The sequence below is a fragment of the Thunnus thynnus genome, chromosome 23 (genome assembly GCF_963924715.1).
Source record: "Thunnus thynnus chromosome 23, fThuThy2.1, whole genome shotgun sequence".
NCBI lineage: Eukaryota > Metazoa > Chordata > Actinopteri > Scombriformes > Scombridae > Thunnus > Thunnus thynnus.
Genome location: NC_089539.1, coordinates 22,993,434 through 23,011,896, shown reverse-complemented (window position 1 = coordinate 23,011,896; position 18,463 = coordinate 22,993,434). Strand labels below are relative to the sequence as shown.

The 18,463-nt window shown below is 39.5% G+C and overlaps 1 protein-coding gene across 2 annotated transcripts in view; it reads left to right on the top strand.

The window, feature by feature from the left end:
- LOC137175656 (thyrotropin-releasing hormone-degrading ectoenzyme-like) overlaps positions 1–18,463 on the top strand; it is a 204,256-nt gene that overhangs the window by 99,706 nt on the left and 86,087 nt on the right. For both annotated transcript variants that reach the window (XM_067581467.1, XM_067581468.1), the window contains one exon: positions 8,091–8,245. In XM_067581467.1, the coding sequence (XP_067437568.1) occupies positions 8,091–8,245 (155 nt within the window). The remainder of the gene's footprint in view (positions 1–8,090; positions 8,246–18,463) is intronic.

The following is an 18,463-nucleotide window of genomic DNA, read 5'->3' as shown; positions in this document are numbered from 1 at the left end:
TACATCACCAAACCTCTAACCAAGAGTCATTTTAATTTTACATTTTCTCTCATTTAGGTTTACATTCAGTTACAATTTTCATAAAACTAAAAAAAACATTAATTAAGTTTTTAAACTTTATTGCACATTTTGTATTCTGTTATCTTGTTGGTCTGATCTGGATGTCTGACCTCCATCATGTAACAGATTGATTGATGCTTTAAGCCACAGCAAGGTGGTTCTGGGGAGACTTTTATTTGTGTATTTTGGAGTAAATTATTATTTTTTTTAATATTCTGCTCAGTAAATATTGAGTTACAAGCAACAGCAGCAGTTAATTTAGATCTTGTGTCTGCCAGCATATATGTTCCCATCATGCCTCACTAGTTAGGTTCTGTTTGCTGAGGTCAGTTAGATCTAACAGTTTATTGTTCTCTATCTTAAGTTCAGTTTTGTTGACCCCTTTTTTCCAGTTTGTTGATTGTAATTTTTTAGGTAAATGAAAACCTACTTTTCTGCTTTGCTATTCAGCCAAAGAAAGGACAATTTTGGACATTTTAGCAAACGTTTGCAGTCAAAGCAATGAATTGTGGTTCCACTGTTGCACAACTTCCATTAATCATTAACTTATTAATTTGTATATTCATAATATAATAAGACCCCAGTATGATTCTGGTAAAAGTAGATAAATGATCATATGTAATTACTGTCAAGTCCTGCTGCTTCTCTGATGTCTTTTTAAAAACCATTCAAAGAAGAAGAGAATGATGCTGCGATGATGAATCTGCGTTCAAACCGTTTTGTTGCCACAGAGAACACTTTGTCTCTGGCCTACAAACCGTTTCTATAAACTATTAAACCGCTCGGCGACTCAGACGTAGTTTCTGCTGTCACTCTGACAGCTGCTGCTTCGGATGATGGATCAGGTGTGAACAGGGCGAGCAGCTTGACACTGAAAATATGATGTGATGAATCATATCTGAAAAGGGCTGTCAGGGGTTTTTTTTGTTTTTTTTTTACACCGAGTCTAATATTCTTACACAAACAAAAACATGTGCTTTATATTTTACTTCTAAGGATTTTCTTTTTCTGCTATTTTAGGGATAAAATGGGTTATTTTTTTGTAGTGTGACGTGTATTTAAATGAACTTTTTCTGGTTAAAACTGTCAGAAATTACACCTCTGAGTGTAAAACACAACATGGACTGGATGGGCAGAGCTGATAGGCGACTGGTTAGTGTAAAGACGTGTGTGAAAGTTATTCATATAGACGATAGAACAAGAACTCTCTCTCTCTTTCTCTGAAAGAATGAACAGAAATGATAATTAGAACAAACGAGGAACATGTGCAGGCACACACCCACACTCACTATCTTCTTTTTTTTTTTGTTTGTTTGTCGCACATTTCTTCATCAGCTGCTGGAAAACTGGGACAAAATTGAGAAACAGTGTATGTGTGTGAGAGAGAGAGTTTTCTGTATGCTGCAGCTGTTTTTATACCTCAAGGCAACTACAGCCTCTCTCAGTCCTACAGAATCTCTTATTAGCTCCATATGTCGGCTGTGACCCTGATGTTGTTATAAATATTCAAACAGTCTTTAAACTTGTAATTCTTCATATATTCATGATTTTTTGGGGGGTTTATTTTGAAAGGCAGCACTTTTTTTTATGTAGTAGTTTTCATTGTTAGCCTGTTTTTTTCTGTGCTTTAGTTCAGATTGGAGAGATTTACAGTACAAAGCGTGTAATCCAGAGTTACATCATCTCAAACAGGAAGCCCAGTCAATGAGGTTTACTGGTACAAAACCACTTCATCTCTCTGTGTTGGGACAGAGTTCAGCTATGGCCTCATCATTTTTTATTGACTAACAAAGTCACAGAGATGTTTTTTTTTTTGCTCTCAGTTGTTATTTATTGACTTGTTTGTTGTTTTGTCAAAATGTAATATTCATAACTCAAAAACTTACAAGCAAAAAGACAAATTTTAAGGCCAATTGGAAACATAAAAAAACACCTGTAAGCTTTATGAGGTTGTCTTGTAAAGCTTTCTTCTTCTTCTCCCCCATCAGCATCTTTATATACAAAGATGTTTTTCTTTCAGTTTACTTGCTGTCTGACTGTTTTAATCATGTTCTTTGAGGGGGGAAAAAAAAATCAATGAAATGTATTAACTACCTACTGAAGATACACTGTGTGGCGTAACCTCGCTCTCATCTCACATCCAGAAAACAGATACAATTATTTGGCAGTTTTTACACATTTATTTACACTGTAACCCGCAGTTTTAGCATGAAAGTACACATCCAGGATTGTTGAGAAATAACATCTCCAACCTGCTTTTCTTCCTACTTCGAACAATTTATCACAGTGGGTCTTTACGTCTGCCTTCACTCCGCCAAAGAGAAATGCACGCTGGGTAAAAGTGGACACCCGGTGGTCCGAAGGAGTCGCATCATGACGTGTGTTCATACCTGATTAACTTCCAAACAGAGCTGACTGACGGCTGCTGCGGAGTTCTGCTTTTAAAAATCAAACATGTGCAGCTCAGTCTGACTGTTGAACCTCTTCTTAAACACTTTCACATAACTGACAGACTCGGCTCTCCGCTGTGAGGCTGATCTCCTGTTTGCATGTGTTCAAAACCACCAGAGACAAGGATCATTTATGGACATGAAGGTTCATTCTGGCTCATAAAACCTTTTAGGTTTTATGTTTATCTTGTAATTCTTTATAAAAACTCACTGAAAGAAGGTGATTCAGGCTGCAAGTAACAGTTATTTTCATTATGCATTTGGTTCATAAAACATCAGGAAATCAGAGTTTCCCAAAGCCAAGATGACCTCTATATCAAACCCAAAAGATGTTCAGTTTACAATTATATAAACAGAAGAAAGCTTGATTAGCAAACTAGCATTTAGCATTTTTAGACAGGTGAGCAGCGTGGTTGTGGATGGCAGCTGGTTGGTTGGTCCATCACTGGGTTCAGACTGAAATATCTCAACAAGACTACGAAATATCTTTCCCAGATAATGTATTCGTGATCCCCTGACTTTTCCTCTTGTGTCACCATCCAAAACAGAAGAAAGCTCGATTAGCAAACCGGCATTTAGCGTTTTTAGGGATGGCGATGTTGGTTGGTTGGTCCATCACTTGGCTCAGACTGAAATATCTCAACATCTACACAGTTTTTCCCAGATAATATATTCTGATGAGTTTGGTGATCCGCTGATTTTTCCTCTTGTGTCATCATGAAGTTCATATTTGAGATTTTGAGTGAAATATATTAAATATTGGATGGATTACCTTGAATTTGAAACATGCTTTGATGATCCTCTGACTTTTCCTTTAGCGCCATCATCAGGTCAAAATGTCAGTGTGTTCGATATTTTTCTTTATGACTGCAGTAATTTGTGTTTTGTGCTAATTAGCGAATATGAACATGCTAAGCTAAGATGGTGAACATGGTTGAACATCCCAGTCACCAATAACCACAAGATGATCTGTTCATTCCAGTAACATTTGGAAAGTCTAGAGTAGCTGTTTATGCACTGTTAAAATGTTGGATATCTCTGTTAAATATGGTCAAAGTTTCAAAACTTTAGGTGAACGAATGTAGAAATGCTGCCTGCAAGTCAAAAGTCAGGGCTTCAACCTGCTCTGACGCTTCCTTCGCGATGGTTTTTTCTACCTTACCGACAAGCTGACGTCAGCTCGAAACGAGAAAAAGTAGTTTCATGGTTTGTTGATGAAGTCTCCCAAGCGGCACCTTCCTGAAGCTGACCAATCAGAACAGAGTGGGCTCATAAGGAGGCGGGGCCTTAAAGAGACAGGAACTAAAACGGCCTGTTTCAGACAGAGGCTGAACTGAGGGGCTTCATAAAGGACCAGTAGAAGATAAACAAGGAGTTTTTAACTGGAAATCATGCAAAGATATTCCAGTAGAGCCCCAGAATATAAACATAGAGCTGGAAATGTGCAGGATACGCCCCCTTTAACATTCTCTTATTGATTCATCGGCTAATGGCTGACACAGGCTATGTTAGATCCACTCTCTCCTCTGAATATATTTATTCAGGCTTCTCTGAACGTACCACTCCACAAGAGCAGTGTGCCAGTCTGTGATTACAGAGGAAGGATGGATGGAATCAAAAATGAGAGGAAAAGACACTTTGAGCAAGATACAAACTGATAGACTGCTGCGTGTGTGTGTGTGTGTGTGTGTGTGTGTGTGTGTTTTAGCTCACTATACGACCTGCCAGCATGAGCATCAACAATAACCCAACACAGATCATGTTGATGATCGACAGCTGTCAAACTGCAGTGATGTCATTCTGTGCTCGGATGCTTGACAGGTTCAGCTAAAGACCAGACTGACGTTCGTCCGTGTAGAAAACTAAATGTACAAACTGACCTTTAAAGCACCGCCTGAAGCTTTATTGTGAGGAGAAACAAAAACTGGAGCGTACACCTCGTTTCATTAAGAAACTAACTGAGTACATTTACTCAAGTACTGTACTTCAGTATGATTTTGAGGTACTTTACTTGAGTATTTCCATGTGATGCTACTTTCTACATTTCAGAGGGAAATATTGTACTTTCTACTCCACTACATTAATTTAACAGCTTTAGTTATTCTTCACATGAAGATTTGACACAATGGATAATATAACAAGCTTTTAAAATACAACACATTGTTAAAGATGAAACCAGTGGTTTCCAACCTTTTTGGCTTTTGACGTCTTACAAAAAGCAGTGTGTAGTCGGGGTCACATTTCACATGTCTATGAGTTGTTAACAGCTCCACCAAATAGTGATTTTTCCCTCTAAACTTCTCACATGCTTTCATTTCAATAAATGTTCAAATGATCCAATATTTCAGCAAAAATCAAAGATTAGAGAAAAAGTCCAAAAACTGAAAACAGATTTGTGTATCAGAACTTTGTTTTTTCTTCTTTCCTCTCCCATTAATCATCTCACCACCCCTCAGATTTATCTGCTGACCCTTTGGAGGGGCCCGACCCCTAGGTTGGGAACCACTGGACTAAACTAGCTAACTGTATATAAAGTAGTGTAAACTAGCTCCACCTCCAGCAGCTACAACAGTAACATGCTGCTCTAACACTGATGCTTCACTATTAATAATCTAATGATGTCATATATAATAATATATCAGTCAGAGGGACCAAACCACTACTTTTACTGCAATACTTTAACTACATCAAGCTCATAATACTTATGTACTTTTACTGCAATACTTTAACTACATCAAGCTCATAATACTTATGTACTTTTACTGTAGGAGGATTTTTCATGCAGGACTTTTACTTGTAATGGAGTATTTTTATATTGATGTATTGGTACTTTTACTGCAGTAAAGGATCTGAGCACTTCTTCCTTCACTGCTCATATCTTGAAACACAAATGTCTTGTACAGAACAAACAACATACTGATGATTTATAGAGTCGTAGTCGTAGTAGAGAATGAAATGTAAAGTTTGTCTTGAGTTTGGGGGAAAAGGAAATGTCACAGTGTCATTACAACCAGAGAGGTTCGTCGTCTGGGGAGTACGAGTGTGTTCAGGACTTGTTGAGATATCTAACATTAAAGCTTTATATATTCCTGGAGGTTTCTTCTCTTCTGTCTGCTTTAATTTGCCAGGAATATGTATATTCTTTTAACTCTACCTTTTCCTTCCTTCCTCTCCCTCTCGTCTCTTTTCTGTTCTAAAAATAAAATAGTGCAGCAAGAGTCTTTTTCTGACCGGTTTGTTCATTTTGGATCCTTGTGAAGATTTAGTCAGACTGTTCATATGATCCCATCACACTGATGAAGGTCACTTCATGTTTCAGAATTTAAATTTAAATGAGGACCTGAACTCTTTTTTCTTTTTTTTTTTTTAACTCATTTATAGGAATGAAACGCTTCTTCTTTCTCCAAAAAAAAAAAAAAAAATCAAGTTTCTCTTATAGTGAAAAACCTCATTTTCACCTTTTTCACCTTCTCTCTTTCCTCTCCTCCTCCCCCCTTAATCAGGTTTTTTCACTGAAAGGAAACCTATTTCCTGCTCTTACTATTCTTCTTCCCTTTTCTCTTCAAACAGCTCAACCTTTGTACTGAATGGATGCACATGTCTTGCTTTCACTCTTTGTCCCACTTCTGGTTTGACTTCCATCCACTCTTGAGAAAAATCTGGGTTTTTTTTTCTCACTTTACTTTTCTACCATTTTGTGCTGGACAGTTAGCGCACAGCTGGTTTATTACAACTTTATTATGAGACCGACATGTTTCGGACCCTGATGAAAGTTGGTCTCATCATAAAGTTGTTCTTTATGTTACAGGAGTTGCTCCAGTTTTTACTCCTCCAGTGTCAGAAGCTTCCAAATCAAGTAAAACTAAGCAAAAACTAGAAAATCGTACATAATCTTCAACTAATCAATTATTTCTCTGTTTTGCGTCTCCAGGTTATGCTAGCCCATTGTTGCTAACTTTGGAGCTAACCCCCTTCACTTTCCCAGCACTTGGGGAAACAACAGACGTGACTTTTTAGCATTTATTAACTGACACACTGTAGTCTGAACTGTACATTTACTGCCAGACTGACAACTAACCACTAACCTTTTCCTCTCACATCCACCGTCACTTCTCTGCCACTCACTCTTTCCCGCTCGCTACGCTAACATACTACGCAATAGTTTCCCAGGTAACAACACAGAGGTTGACTTACCTACCGGAACAGCGCTGCACAGAGACTCCCAAACACTATTGATTTCCGAATGGATGGATATTTGGCGTTATTTTTGGCATTAAAAATATTTCTTGGCCTGGCGGGAGTTCTTGTTGTGATAATTATAGGAGAAACACTGATTCAGTAAACGTTGAGTGCAGTTACCCCTAAATTCCACCGGGCGCGCTGTGGCGTGTTTCAGAAGCGTCCCAGAAGCGTCTTTCCGCGCCGCTGCGCTAAAGATAGGCGCCTCGTCTATTTTTTACAGAGGTCGCGTCGAGCAGCACAGAGCAGATGGAGCTGGGCAGGAAGTCAGACACAGAAACAGCATTGAGCATCCGGTCAATTTTCAAAATAAAACACCCTGTGCAGACTCTTGGTCGTATATCAACAATAAACACAATTAAAACAGACGAATAAAGAAACCATTTAACTACGTAGGCTACTTAACCACAGCAGAAGCACAAACATCAAGGAAAATGACCAAATCAATGAAAGCTGAGCAAGTTAACAAAATTGGACAGTTTAGTTGCCCTGCTACTGCAGTAATTATGGTAGCCTTAAGGCACTCTGTCAGCTTTGACTAGGCTGCTGTAATTACTGTAGTAGGAGTGCAGGAAATAATGGATTAATCCTGGAAAGCTGTTGATGTAGCACTTTTCTCCTTATGAAAATAACACGGAGATTAATCGACCAATTAGTCGACCAGCAGACTACAGCCCTAACAAAAACAGGATAAAGTTCAAACTTTAACCTTTAATCTGTTCCTGCAGGTCAAAGAAACCTCTGAAGGCGAGTTGTATAACGTTGCTGTTTTATTTCTTTACACGCAGCACAATTCAGCTCAGCTTTCAATCCTCAAGTTCACTCAGTATCACAAAGCTTTACGACAGCGGATGACTTTCACTTTGACTTGACTCATCGCCCGGCGAGGTAACTTTACTTTCTCAGGCGTTTGACTTTTAATTACTTCTCCTCCTCTCTAATAAATCATCTTTACTGAAGGTAAACTCTTTCTTCACCACCTCTCTCCTCCTCCTCCTCCTCCTCTCTTACTCAAAAACTCCTTCTCCTCTCTCTCCTCCTTCGTCCTCGTTCTCCTCTACATCTGTCTGCTTCTCTCTCTCATATACATATATGTAGAGTTATATCTGAAAACTCCATATATCCATGTTGTGAGGATAAAAAGCTTCTTTGGCAGGTTGTTAAAATGACTCATGAGTTTAATTTTAACCCAAAATGGGATCTGCTCTGATGCCGGCAGTCATTCTGTCACAGCGGCCGTCGCCTCTTATTCAAATGGTTGAATCTCACTGGATGAAATCGACTGTGTGTTTATTAATGGCAGCGTGTGTTGAAAGGCCGTAATGTGTTATTGTGTTTCAGACTTGTTGGCGGTGCCGAAACATCCCTACGCCGCCATGGAGAACTGGGGGCTGAGCGTCTTCGTGGAGCAGAAGATCCTATTGGACGCTGAGGTGTCGTCGTCGTCCTATCAGATGGAGCTGACCATGGTGGTCGTCCACGAGATCTGCCACCAGGTAGGAACGTGTCTGACGACCACGACGATTACATCGACTCGGTTTCAGATCTTCAACCCTGAAAGTGTCGTTTTTTGAGTATGAAGGTTCTTTTATTGACCTTAGAAATGGAAGTTTGACTGAAAATTCACAGTAAAAAGTCCACTTACACTCAATATTTACTCTTAAGTTTTCCAAAGACAGGAAATCTGTCAAATATGATGGACAAATATGATTTTTTTTTTTTTTTTTTCCAAATTTAACTTTATTTAACAGGAAGTTTCTTGAGACAATTTATCTCTTTCTCTCAAATCACATACTTCTGTTAGTACACTGTGTACACTACGTACTTACTGGCGTAGTGCACGAATTTTGACAGGGTAGTGTTGTCTCAAATCAAACACAGCCGTTGTGCACTTACCGGAAATGACAATCGCAAATTAGCATTAGCTAGCGTTAGCATTAGCTAGCGTTAGCATTAGCTAGCGTTAGCATTCGCGTTAACCCAAAAAACATACTGATGGCTTATATCTGACAACAGTATAGTGGTGCTTAGTGCTAAAAAACACATGTATAACTTACATTTGTATAATGTGGCGATGTGGCCGCCATTCCCAGTTTGAAAAGTGGTCCCTCCCCTTCCGCTACGTAGCCAAGATGGCGACCATTGAGGGCGAGAAGTGTCCATAGTTCCACACTCAACTTTTTGACCGTTTTGAGTGCACTGCGTTTTCCTGACTTCTCAGTGTGAACGCACTTATGCACTCAAAATGTTAAGTGTAAGTACAGAAGTATGTGATTTAAGACGCAGCACACAATACGTGTCATAAAGTTACATAAAAACACACGTTAACACATCCAACACAACAAAACAGGATCTGAGAAATATGAGAGAGATAAAAATGTGGGGCGAAAGCCGACTCCTGAACGACTGATGATGTCACCATGCGCCATTAGCAGGACAAACATGTTTTCCGAGGGGCAAAAAATTTGAGGTGAATATTGGAAATGTTTGTGTTGAAGATACAATGAAGACAAGATACAAACAGCGTGACGCTTGTTAGGAAGCAGCGAGGTCGGTGAAACCTGCTGAGATGAAGAGCAGGCTGCAGTTACGACGTTGAATCACACAGAATAGACCACAACAGCAGGACGGTTGAGTGTGTGTGTGTGTGTGTGTGTGTGTGTGTGTGTGTGTGTGTAAATATCTTGTTAAACCTCGGACACAGAAAAGAAATAAATCTGTTCATGTACAAAGTCGTCTCTCTACCAACAGCCACAGATTGTTACCGGTCAGAGAAGAAGGAACTTTATTGTCCACACTTTGGTCTCAAAGATTTAAACCTCCTCCTTCCTCCTCCTCCTCCTCCTCCTCCTCCTCCTCCTCACCTCCATCAGTGCTTGTTTAGAGCTTAGTTCATGCTCTGACAACTTGACGGCTCTAATTTATGGAGCCATGAGGATTTTGGGACTTGGAATGTGGAGCTACGGAGCTGGGAAGAGATGATAAATAAGTAAGTAAGTAAGTAAACTTGTGTATAATTTATACGGCACATTTCTAGATCAGTCGTCACAAAGTGCTTCACAATACAAAATTAATGAAAACAAAGCAAAATATATAAAAAAAGGACGATATATAAAAAAAAAGAATGAATAAAGTAGAAATAGAAATGGATAAAATTATCTCTTTATCTCCGGTTTAGTCAGCGTACTGGATCAGGATCAGACAAAAACCAGAAAGCAGGAAGCAACAACATCATGTGTTCACTTGTTACTTCTGCCACAGTGGTGATGTTTTGGCTCATCTTTTTGTTAGTTAGATATTTAAAAAACCCAAAAAAACACGTGTGTACCGAGGAACGACTGATTAGTTTCGATACAGAACCAGAAACTGTTCAGATTATTTTACATCCTGATCGTTTTCCAGTTTTCTTATGAAATCCAGACCTTCGCTGTGCTGCTGTTTGTCTCTCGCCGTCTCTATTTTGATGCAGCATTATTATTAGAATAATTACTTTTAAAGGTATTCGGCAGCCTCGGCAGAAGTAAACAATAACAGGTTTGATGGCGTCTGAATGTGTTCAGCTCTCAGGTCTGCACGTCCCTCATGTGCAGACATGTCAGAACAACAGTGTGCTGCTTTAAATAATGTTTATGAGATTAAAAAAATGTCCCTTTAGAGACAACGATACACCTGCAGCAGCTGAATGAGTAGTATTTTATCTGGCAGAGCTTCAACCTGCTGCTGTGTCTTTAAAGGGGACATATTCAGCTTTTTCTGATTTTCTGTTATTTTTATCCTGTTATGATGTCAAAGGTTAAACAGGGTCAAAGTTCCAAAATTTGAGGTGAACGTATGTAGAAATGCTGCCTGCAAGTCAAAAGTGAGGGCTTCAACCTGCTCTGAAGGCTCCGTTTGCAATGTTTTTTTCTACCTTGTTTTGTAGCCTTGGTTGCTAAGGCGGTTGCTAAGGTGTTTCTATGTGTTGTTCACGTTGTTCACTATCATATCTGAGATCAGACTTCAACTCGAACATCTATGGATGTATTTGAGAAGTTGAAATCCTGCCGCTATAGTTTGTTTACATAGCCTCTGGAGCAGAGCTTCCTGAAGCTGACCAATCAGAACAGAGTGAGCTCATCAGGAGGCGGGGCTTAAAGAGACAGGAGCTAAAATGGCCTGTTTCAGACAGAGGCTGAACTGAGGGGCTGCATAAAGGACCAGTAGAAGATAAATAAGGAGTTTTTAACTGGAAATCATGCAAAGATATTCCAGTAGAGCCCCAGAATATAAATAAAGAGCTGGAAATGAGCAGAATACGTCCTCTTTAACACTGAGCTGCATGTTACTTTGATTTTAAATAGAACAACAAGTTAATAGTAAACCCTGAAATGAGAGCCAGGCTGCAAAACAAAAAAATAAATAAAACGACTTTTCCTTTAACAGATGCAAATGATCCAGTTGTAAACCGACTGAACTTGGCAGAAGTCAAAACAGCTTCAATTGAAACACCAATGAGCTGTGTGTGTGTGTGTGTGTGTGTGTGTGTGTGTGTGTGTGTGTGTTACGAAGCTCCTCGGGCAACAACAACAGCAGAGGAGATGATCCTGTTTTTACAGTACGATATAAAATACGTGACAAGCAGACAAACATGATGAAGCAGAAGAAAATTTAAAGGTTTCAGTCAGTGAAGAGAGAAATGAGAAACAAGGAGGAGGAGAGAGAGAGAGAGAGAGAGAGAGAGAGAGAGATATAAAAGACGAAAAGGCGAGAAAACTGAGTGAAAGAGAGAAAGAACGAAGACGACATCCGTTGAAGAAGAATAAAGAGATACAAAGAGATGAACGAAGACAGAAAGAGAGCAGAACACCGTCTCATTCAGTCACTAATGTGGCTTCTTCTCTTTAAAAAAGTACATGTTTACTACCAGAGGATGTTATACTGCAAGATCAGATATTTAGACAGAAAAAAAACATACATTCAACTCGCCAAATACATTAATTAACAAACTTTTCCTCATTATGTTGACAGAAAATAATATTAAATATATTTCCTGCTAAATATATTGCAGTTTAGTTGTATATAAATGTAACTTCTAGAGGCAGAGTTGCCTCTGGTGGGAATACTGGGGAGGATTTCTACCAGATGTTGGAACCTGGCTGCAGGGATTTGTTCCTGTTCAGACACAAAAGCGTTAGCGAGGTCGATGCTTTCATGTGGAATAAACAGTAGCTTTATGTTATTTTATTTATGGTTTAGTTTGATATTTGTTGTTGCTTTCTGTCCTTCTGATTAGGAAGAGACTTTTTTTTTTATGGTTGACATTTTGGCCTCCATCCGGTCTCATTATAACATGGAGGTAAATGACATTTCACTTCTAGTATTCTGCTTCCAAGGAACTACTTTCCACTAAAGAAATAGTCCCTATGAAAACTGTTCACAATGAAGTCTGTGGAGCATCAAGAACAACTTCATTAACTTCATTAAATGAAGCTACAAGATGAATTAAGTGAGAAACTCCAGGATGTTCTTTGTAATTTGTGCGTTATGGCCCTTTAACTGTCCAAAGCAGCTGAATCATCAGGTCATCATGGTTCTATATGGCTTCATTGATGATGAAAATGCAAAAGGTTGAGTGTAAATATTGCGGCGCCTTCGGCTGACAGAAGAATGCGTCCTTTTCATTTAATTTCCTTTAAGATTTGGCCTCCGAAGCCACATTTCTCTCTCTCTGCTGCTGCTGCTGCTGAGTCTGGATGAACGTTACCTTCAGGCTACTGCTGGCGTGGAGCAAGAACAGAGACTGAATAACAATGTTAAGCTTCAGACTCTGATGCTCGACAGTATATTAAGTCATAAATATTATCGGACGTGTCATAAAAATGTTTTAATGGTGTTTTTTTTTTTTTTTTTGTCTGAGTCTGACTCTCCTTCACTTTTTCAGAAAACCACTCTTGTCTTTTTTTGTGTGTGTGCATCTTTCTCCATTTGCTTTGTTAGTTTTAGAGGGGAGAGTGAGAAGAAAGGGAAATGATAAAGTCATGTTTTGTCTGCAGCTTTGCACTCCTGTTTCATCCTGAAGCCATTTATCTCTCACACACACACACACACACACACACACATATACTGTATAGTAACACACACTCACAAAGGGAGAGAGAGAGAGAGAGAGAGACCGTTTGAAGCTTTCAATAATCAGCTAGTTCAGTTGTAAGGATTTTAACTGGAAAACAGAAACAGACTTTAATTTTTAAATCCTGTTTTAGAGGAATGTGTTCAGCTGTACGTGGACTGTGTAGGTATTCATCATGTTATGGGGACAATCTGTTCACACATGCACATTGTGGGAATTAGATTTTTAGGGTTGAAAACGTTCTTAATAAATGTTATTTATCAAAATTATGCTGTGATTAGTGTTACCAATCCAGAATGCATTAAATTTCAATTTAATCTCAGACTCATGTATATAAATCTACAGCGCAGGAACGATGAGTTATACAGTACCTGTTTATTGGATGTTTGAGGCTAATTACATGAATATGCATAGCCCTGTGTACAGTACAGATCTGGTTATATTTACATGTGGCAATTGGAAGAAGAAGAAGAAGCAGAAGAAGAAGAAGATGAAGCAGAAGAAGAGGAAGAAGAAGAAGAAGAAGCAGAAGAAGATGAAGCAGAAGATGATGAAGCAGAAGAAGAAGAAGCAGAAGAAGAAGCAGAAGAAGAAGATGAAGCAGAGGAAGAAGAAGAAGAAGCAGAAGAAGAAGAAGCAGAAGAAGAAGAAGAAGAAGCAGAAGAAGAAGCAGAAGAAGAAGAAGAAGATGAAGCAGAAGAAGAAGAAGCAAAAGAAGAAGAAGCAAAAGAAGAAGCAGAAGAAGAAGAAGAAGACATTGATGAGTATTAGTTAGTTAGTAGTCATGGTAATCCATTCAATAATTATTGAGATATTTCAGTCAGCGGTTCACCAAAGTGTTGGACCAACACGCTGCTAGCTCGGCTAAAACATCTGGTTTAAGATATGAAATGACAACATTCAGGTATTTATTGAGCAGGTATAAACTACCTCCCATCGAGGGACAAACACCACTTTCATTTAAGGTTTAAGTCAAAATTAAGAGCAGTATAAGTTAAGTGAAGGGGTTTTAGTTAAGTATTTAGTGGTGAGGTACGGTACTGTGGTTGTAGTAAATTCTCACATGCATAGTAATACATGTTTGTGTGTGTATATGTGTGTGTTTGTATTGCAGCCGTCTGTCAGATTAGCCAGTTCTGCTGCTGTCATGTTTTTTATGTCGACATCTATCAGACACAACGGGATGATCTGACGACTTAAAGAGTGAAGTTTTAAAGAATTATATCAAAATCTGATCCTTATGATGGTTTTATATTCCACAGCGAATCTGAAGGATTTTTTTTGTATTTCTACCCGCCGTGTTGACTCACAGTCTGGATCTATTATATATATATTTATATATTTATATATTGGGATCAACATCAGACTGGTGATAAAAATTAAAGCGGTATCAATGTCGTGTTGGATATACGATGCTGTTGTTGACAGGTTAAGAGTTCAGAGCTGCTGTTGTTGTTGTTGTTATTGTTGTTCTTAGGTGAACAGATGGAGATCATGTGGAGTGAAATGTGAGCAGACAGGCTGTTTACTTGTGTTCAGCTGAAGGAAACACATGATGAGAGTTGATTAGTTCAGACACACACATGAACACAGATGATGTTTTAAAAAACAGTGAAGCCAGTTCTCATTGGATTTAAAGAGGAAGTCCGTCGATTCTACACATCAAAGTGTGTTTCCAGCTGTTGTGAGGTATTACTACATATGTTTAAAGCCTTTTGTGTCTCCGGAGAGAGTTGAGTGAAAATTGCCTCAAGTGATGTCTCATGAGTCCGTTGTGGCCGACATCAAAGCTGCAATAAGTCCCCACGTCTTATTAACAAAATGATCACCAGCACACTTTATTAGAGGGCCTGAATTTAGAGATTTAGACCATAATGAGTCATTGAAAATAATTATTGACTTAGTAGTTTTAGAGAGAAGTTGAAGCTTTTTGGATGAGAGTCAGTCGGAGCGTCTAGCAGCTTGTGTGACCTGGTCCTCATCTCCATCTCCAGGTTGCATTAGCCACTACTTGCATTACTAACCCAAATCTGTACAGTCAAATGAAATAAATCAAGTTGCATTGTGGGTACTGTAGGTGCCAGGTTTTGAAAAAGGAAGAAGAATGCGTAGACTGTCCATCGTTGGTCCATCAATGTTATAGGAGATGCTAATTGGTGGAGATCTCTTTTAAGATGCAGTTTCACTGATGGTCTCTAGATGTTTGCTCAAACAAAATACAAAGTTTAGTTATACTCATGCTACATTTTGGTCTCAGTTCTTCTTCATGTGTTTCTTGGTGGCTACTTAATTAATACACCAGTCAGATTTGTCTTGACCCTCCTCTGTTTCAACGTGCTCCAGGTGTTTCAATGTTTTTGGCTCCAACCAACAAAAATTATCCTGCTTTCACAAAATAACATACAGTGTGATGTCATCAGATGCTTCACATGCTAGTCTATGATGTAAACAGGTGACTTGATCAGGTGTCTTGGTCATATACAGGCAGCATATCCAGGTATGTCCTGGTTATACAGTATACAGGTGACGTGGCCTGAAAATCAATGTCCACATGATGTCTGCAGGTCACATACAGGTGTGTACCGGTAATGTGTGAGAAGTAATTACAGTAGCAGTACAGGTGTCATGTCCAGGTGTGTTCAAGTCATGTGTGCAGGTTATATACAGGTGACATGTCCAGGTGTGTCCAGGGGATACTTGCAGGTCTTCTGCGTGCGACAGGTGGTGTCATATGACCAGGTGTCAGGTGGTTCAGGGTATTTTTTTATTTACAGATGAAGTCTTCAGTGAAGTTTGTAGGTTATTTACAGATAATGTTTGCAGGTCAGACAAAGGTCTGTGTGTATCCCAAGTGGCAACCTCCGGGGCTGTAAAATGAAGCCAATGCTGAAGTGCCAAAAGCTGCAATTCCTTGAATGACCATGAGGCTCCAAAAGCGAGTCAATCCCCATAGACCCCCATGTTAAAATGCCCAACTTTACAGCAGAAATAAACATGTTTACAGCCTGGTACAAAAAACGGTTTAGGTCTCTGTAGCTAATTTCTCCTTTCATGACAACTGTACGGGGGGTGAATTTTTTTATAACTCACCCGTTTAAATTTTATTAAGCCGTAAAGTTATGCATAATGAAGGACATGGCTGCTTTGAGTGACAGGTCCGCCAGCCGCTAGGTGGCTTGTTTCAGCCATTCGGCCCGCCTCTTTGCCCATTTTTGATTGGCTGGGAGTTAGGCAGAGTCATATACTGCCAAGATGGCGACAGCTGGAGCGGCTCACTTTGACCTTCAAAACCACTCTTCAGAAACCAACGGGTGACGTCACGGCAACTACGTCCATGTTTTTATACAGTCTATGGTGTGCCCAGGTGATGTCTGCAAATTATATGCAGGTGATGTGTCCAGGTGACCTCTAGGTGATATTTGCAGGTTATAAAGTGTTTGTGTGTCCAGGAGATACATCAAGGTGAGTTTTCAGGTGTGTCTACAGTTATTGTGTAAAGGTAAAGTACAATTAACTGACTGTCATAAATAACAACATTTTGTACTGATCACAAGAAAATAAACAAAGCAAAGAATTTTAATGGTTGAAGTGATTCTGGCGAGCACACACACACACACACACACACACACACACACACACACACACACAGGCAGGACCGTGTTTGCCAGGAGATGCTCCGTTTATTCCTATCAGCTGTCTGTTAATTAAAACAGACAAAGAAAAAACACTGGGCCAAGATTCAGGAAAACAGATTTATTCCCTTCATCTGTTGATCTCTCTCTCTTCTCTCAGATTAATTCAACCATATGCAGAAGGAAACAGCGCAGCGTGTTTTCTGCTGGGCCGACAGCAGAGTCAGAGCTCTTAACATACACACACACACACTTCCGTATTACAGCACTTGTGAGGACCCCCCCGCTCGGTGTACCGCCTTCACTTTCCTTACATCTTAACTGTACTCAGGTTAAGACCACAGCTGCACACCAAAACCTCCGAGAGATTTCAGTCTGGAAAACATCGGCTGAATTAATTCAGATACTTGCCAACGAATTTAGATTAGATTTTGATGATGATGAGACTCACCGCCTCTCCTAATTTGAGGTCTTCATGGGTCCACTCAGCTCCCAGTAACCGAGACCTGCACGGGGCTGATTCCAAATTACATTCAGTCTAATTTTATCCAGTCATCGTGTGTTATTGTGGGTCTCTGATCTGTGTGTCAGTGTGTCTGATACTCGAGTGGATTCAAGTGGTCTCTCTCTCTCTCTCTCTCTCTCCACTCTGATCATCACAGGAGTAAAAATGTGTTTTCTGAGGCAAGATGGAGAGGGTGAACTGTGAAACATGGCTGAATTACCAACCATGCAAATCGTGCAACTGCCCCACGGGGGGTGGGGGGACTAGACTCTCAGGGGTCCCATAAGCCCCCCAGTTTCACTGCATGTCAATTTGTTTTGGTAATCTGATTAATTGCAAATTAGCCAAACAAATAAGAATTAAACATTTGCACCATGTAAATATCAACTGAGTCCAACATTAATCTTATGGAGGGGGGGGCTGTGTCATCAACCATCAAGGATCCAACAATGTATTTTTGCATCTTAACAGATTTATCCGGAAATGCTGTTAAATGCAGGAAAAACTTGACAGTTGCTTCACATTTCCACCTGCAGGATTGTTATTTTTTGCAGTGCTGTTTGGAGCTTTTTCCAGTCAACATTTTAGATCTGATTGTTTTATTCTCGGGTCTATTTCAGGTCCCTTTTAGGACCCATGGCTTTCTTTAACATTCAATTCATGCACATCGGATTTTGATCTTTCTGAGACCTTTACTCCAAACTCCTGAACCTTATTAACAACAATTTGAATGATGTATTATAGATGTTAGTCATTGTCTGATTTTGGTAGAAGTCCTTAAATGTAACATTGAGGTTTTTCCATTTGTCCCTGAAGAGGTTCCTGTAGTACTTGAGACAGTTAGGACATCTTTAGATTGACGTTAGAGTGTCAGCACCAGGTGGGTCCAATCACATGAACGCTGTATTCAACTGTTTACCTCGCGATCGTCACTCCGAAATATATAACAGTCGCCATCGTGATAATTTAATGGAGTGTAAATTCTCATCTGTGAGTATTATAAACTGCTATAAATGCGTTAATCAGTGGCTCCACAGCTGTTTCCAGTCTGGATGCAGCCCGACAGCAGTTCTTGAACGGGTTCCAATGGTATTTCAGAGAATCAGTAAACAGGTTCCAAAAGTTCTCGAAGCAGGTCCAAGTCTTTAAAGAGTTTTAAGCGGTTCTTGTGGACATCGCACAGATCTTTCAGGAGTCTTTGAGGACATTCAAAGAGCTTTTGAGAGGATTATAGAGATGTAGAGAGAAAAGTCATTAATCTAATAGCTGCTTCGGTTCTCCAAACTGGCAAGTAGTCAATGACCTTTTTAACCTCTTTGGGTGATTCTCTGAGATCACTTTGTTCTTCTTGATACTGTTTGACCAGAATCACTGAGAATCTTTGAAGGAGTTTGATGTTTCCATAAAAGCTACCATATCTTTTTGCAGTTACACAGTCAGAATCAAAAGATGACTGACAGCCCAGCAG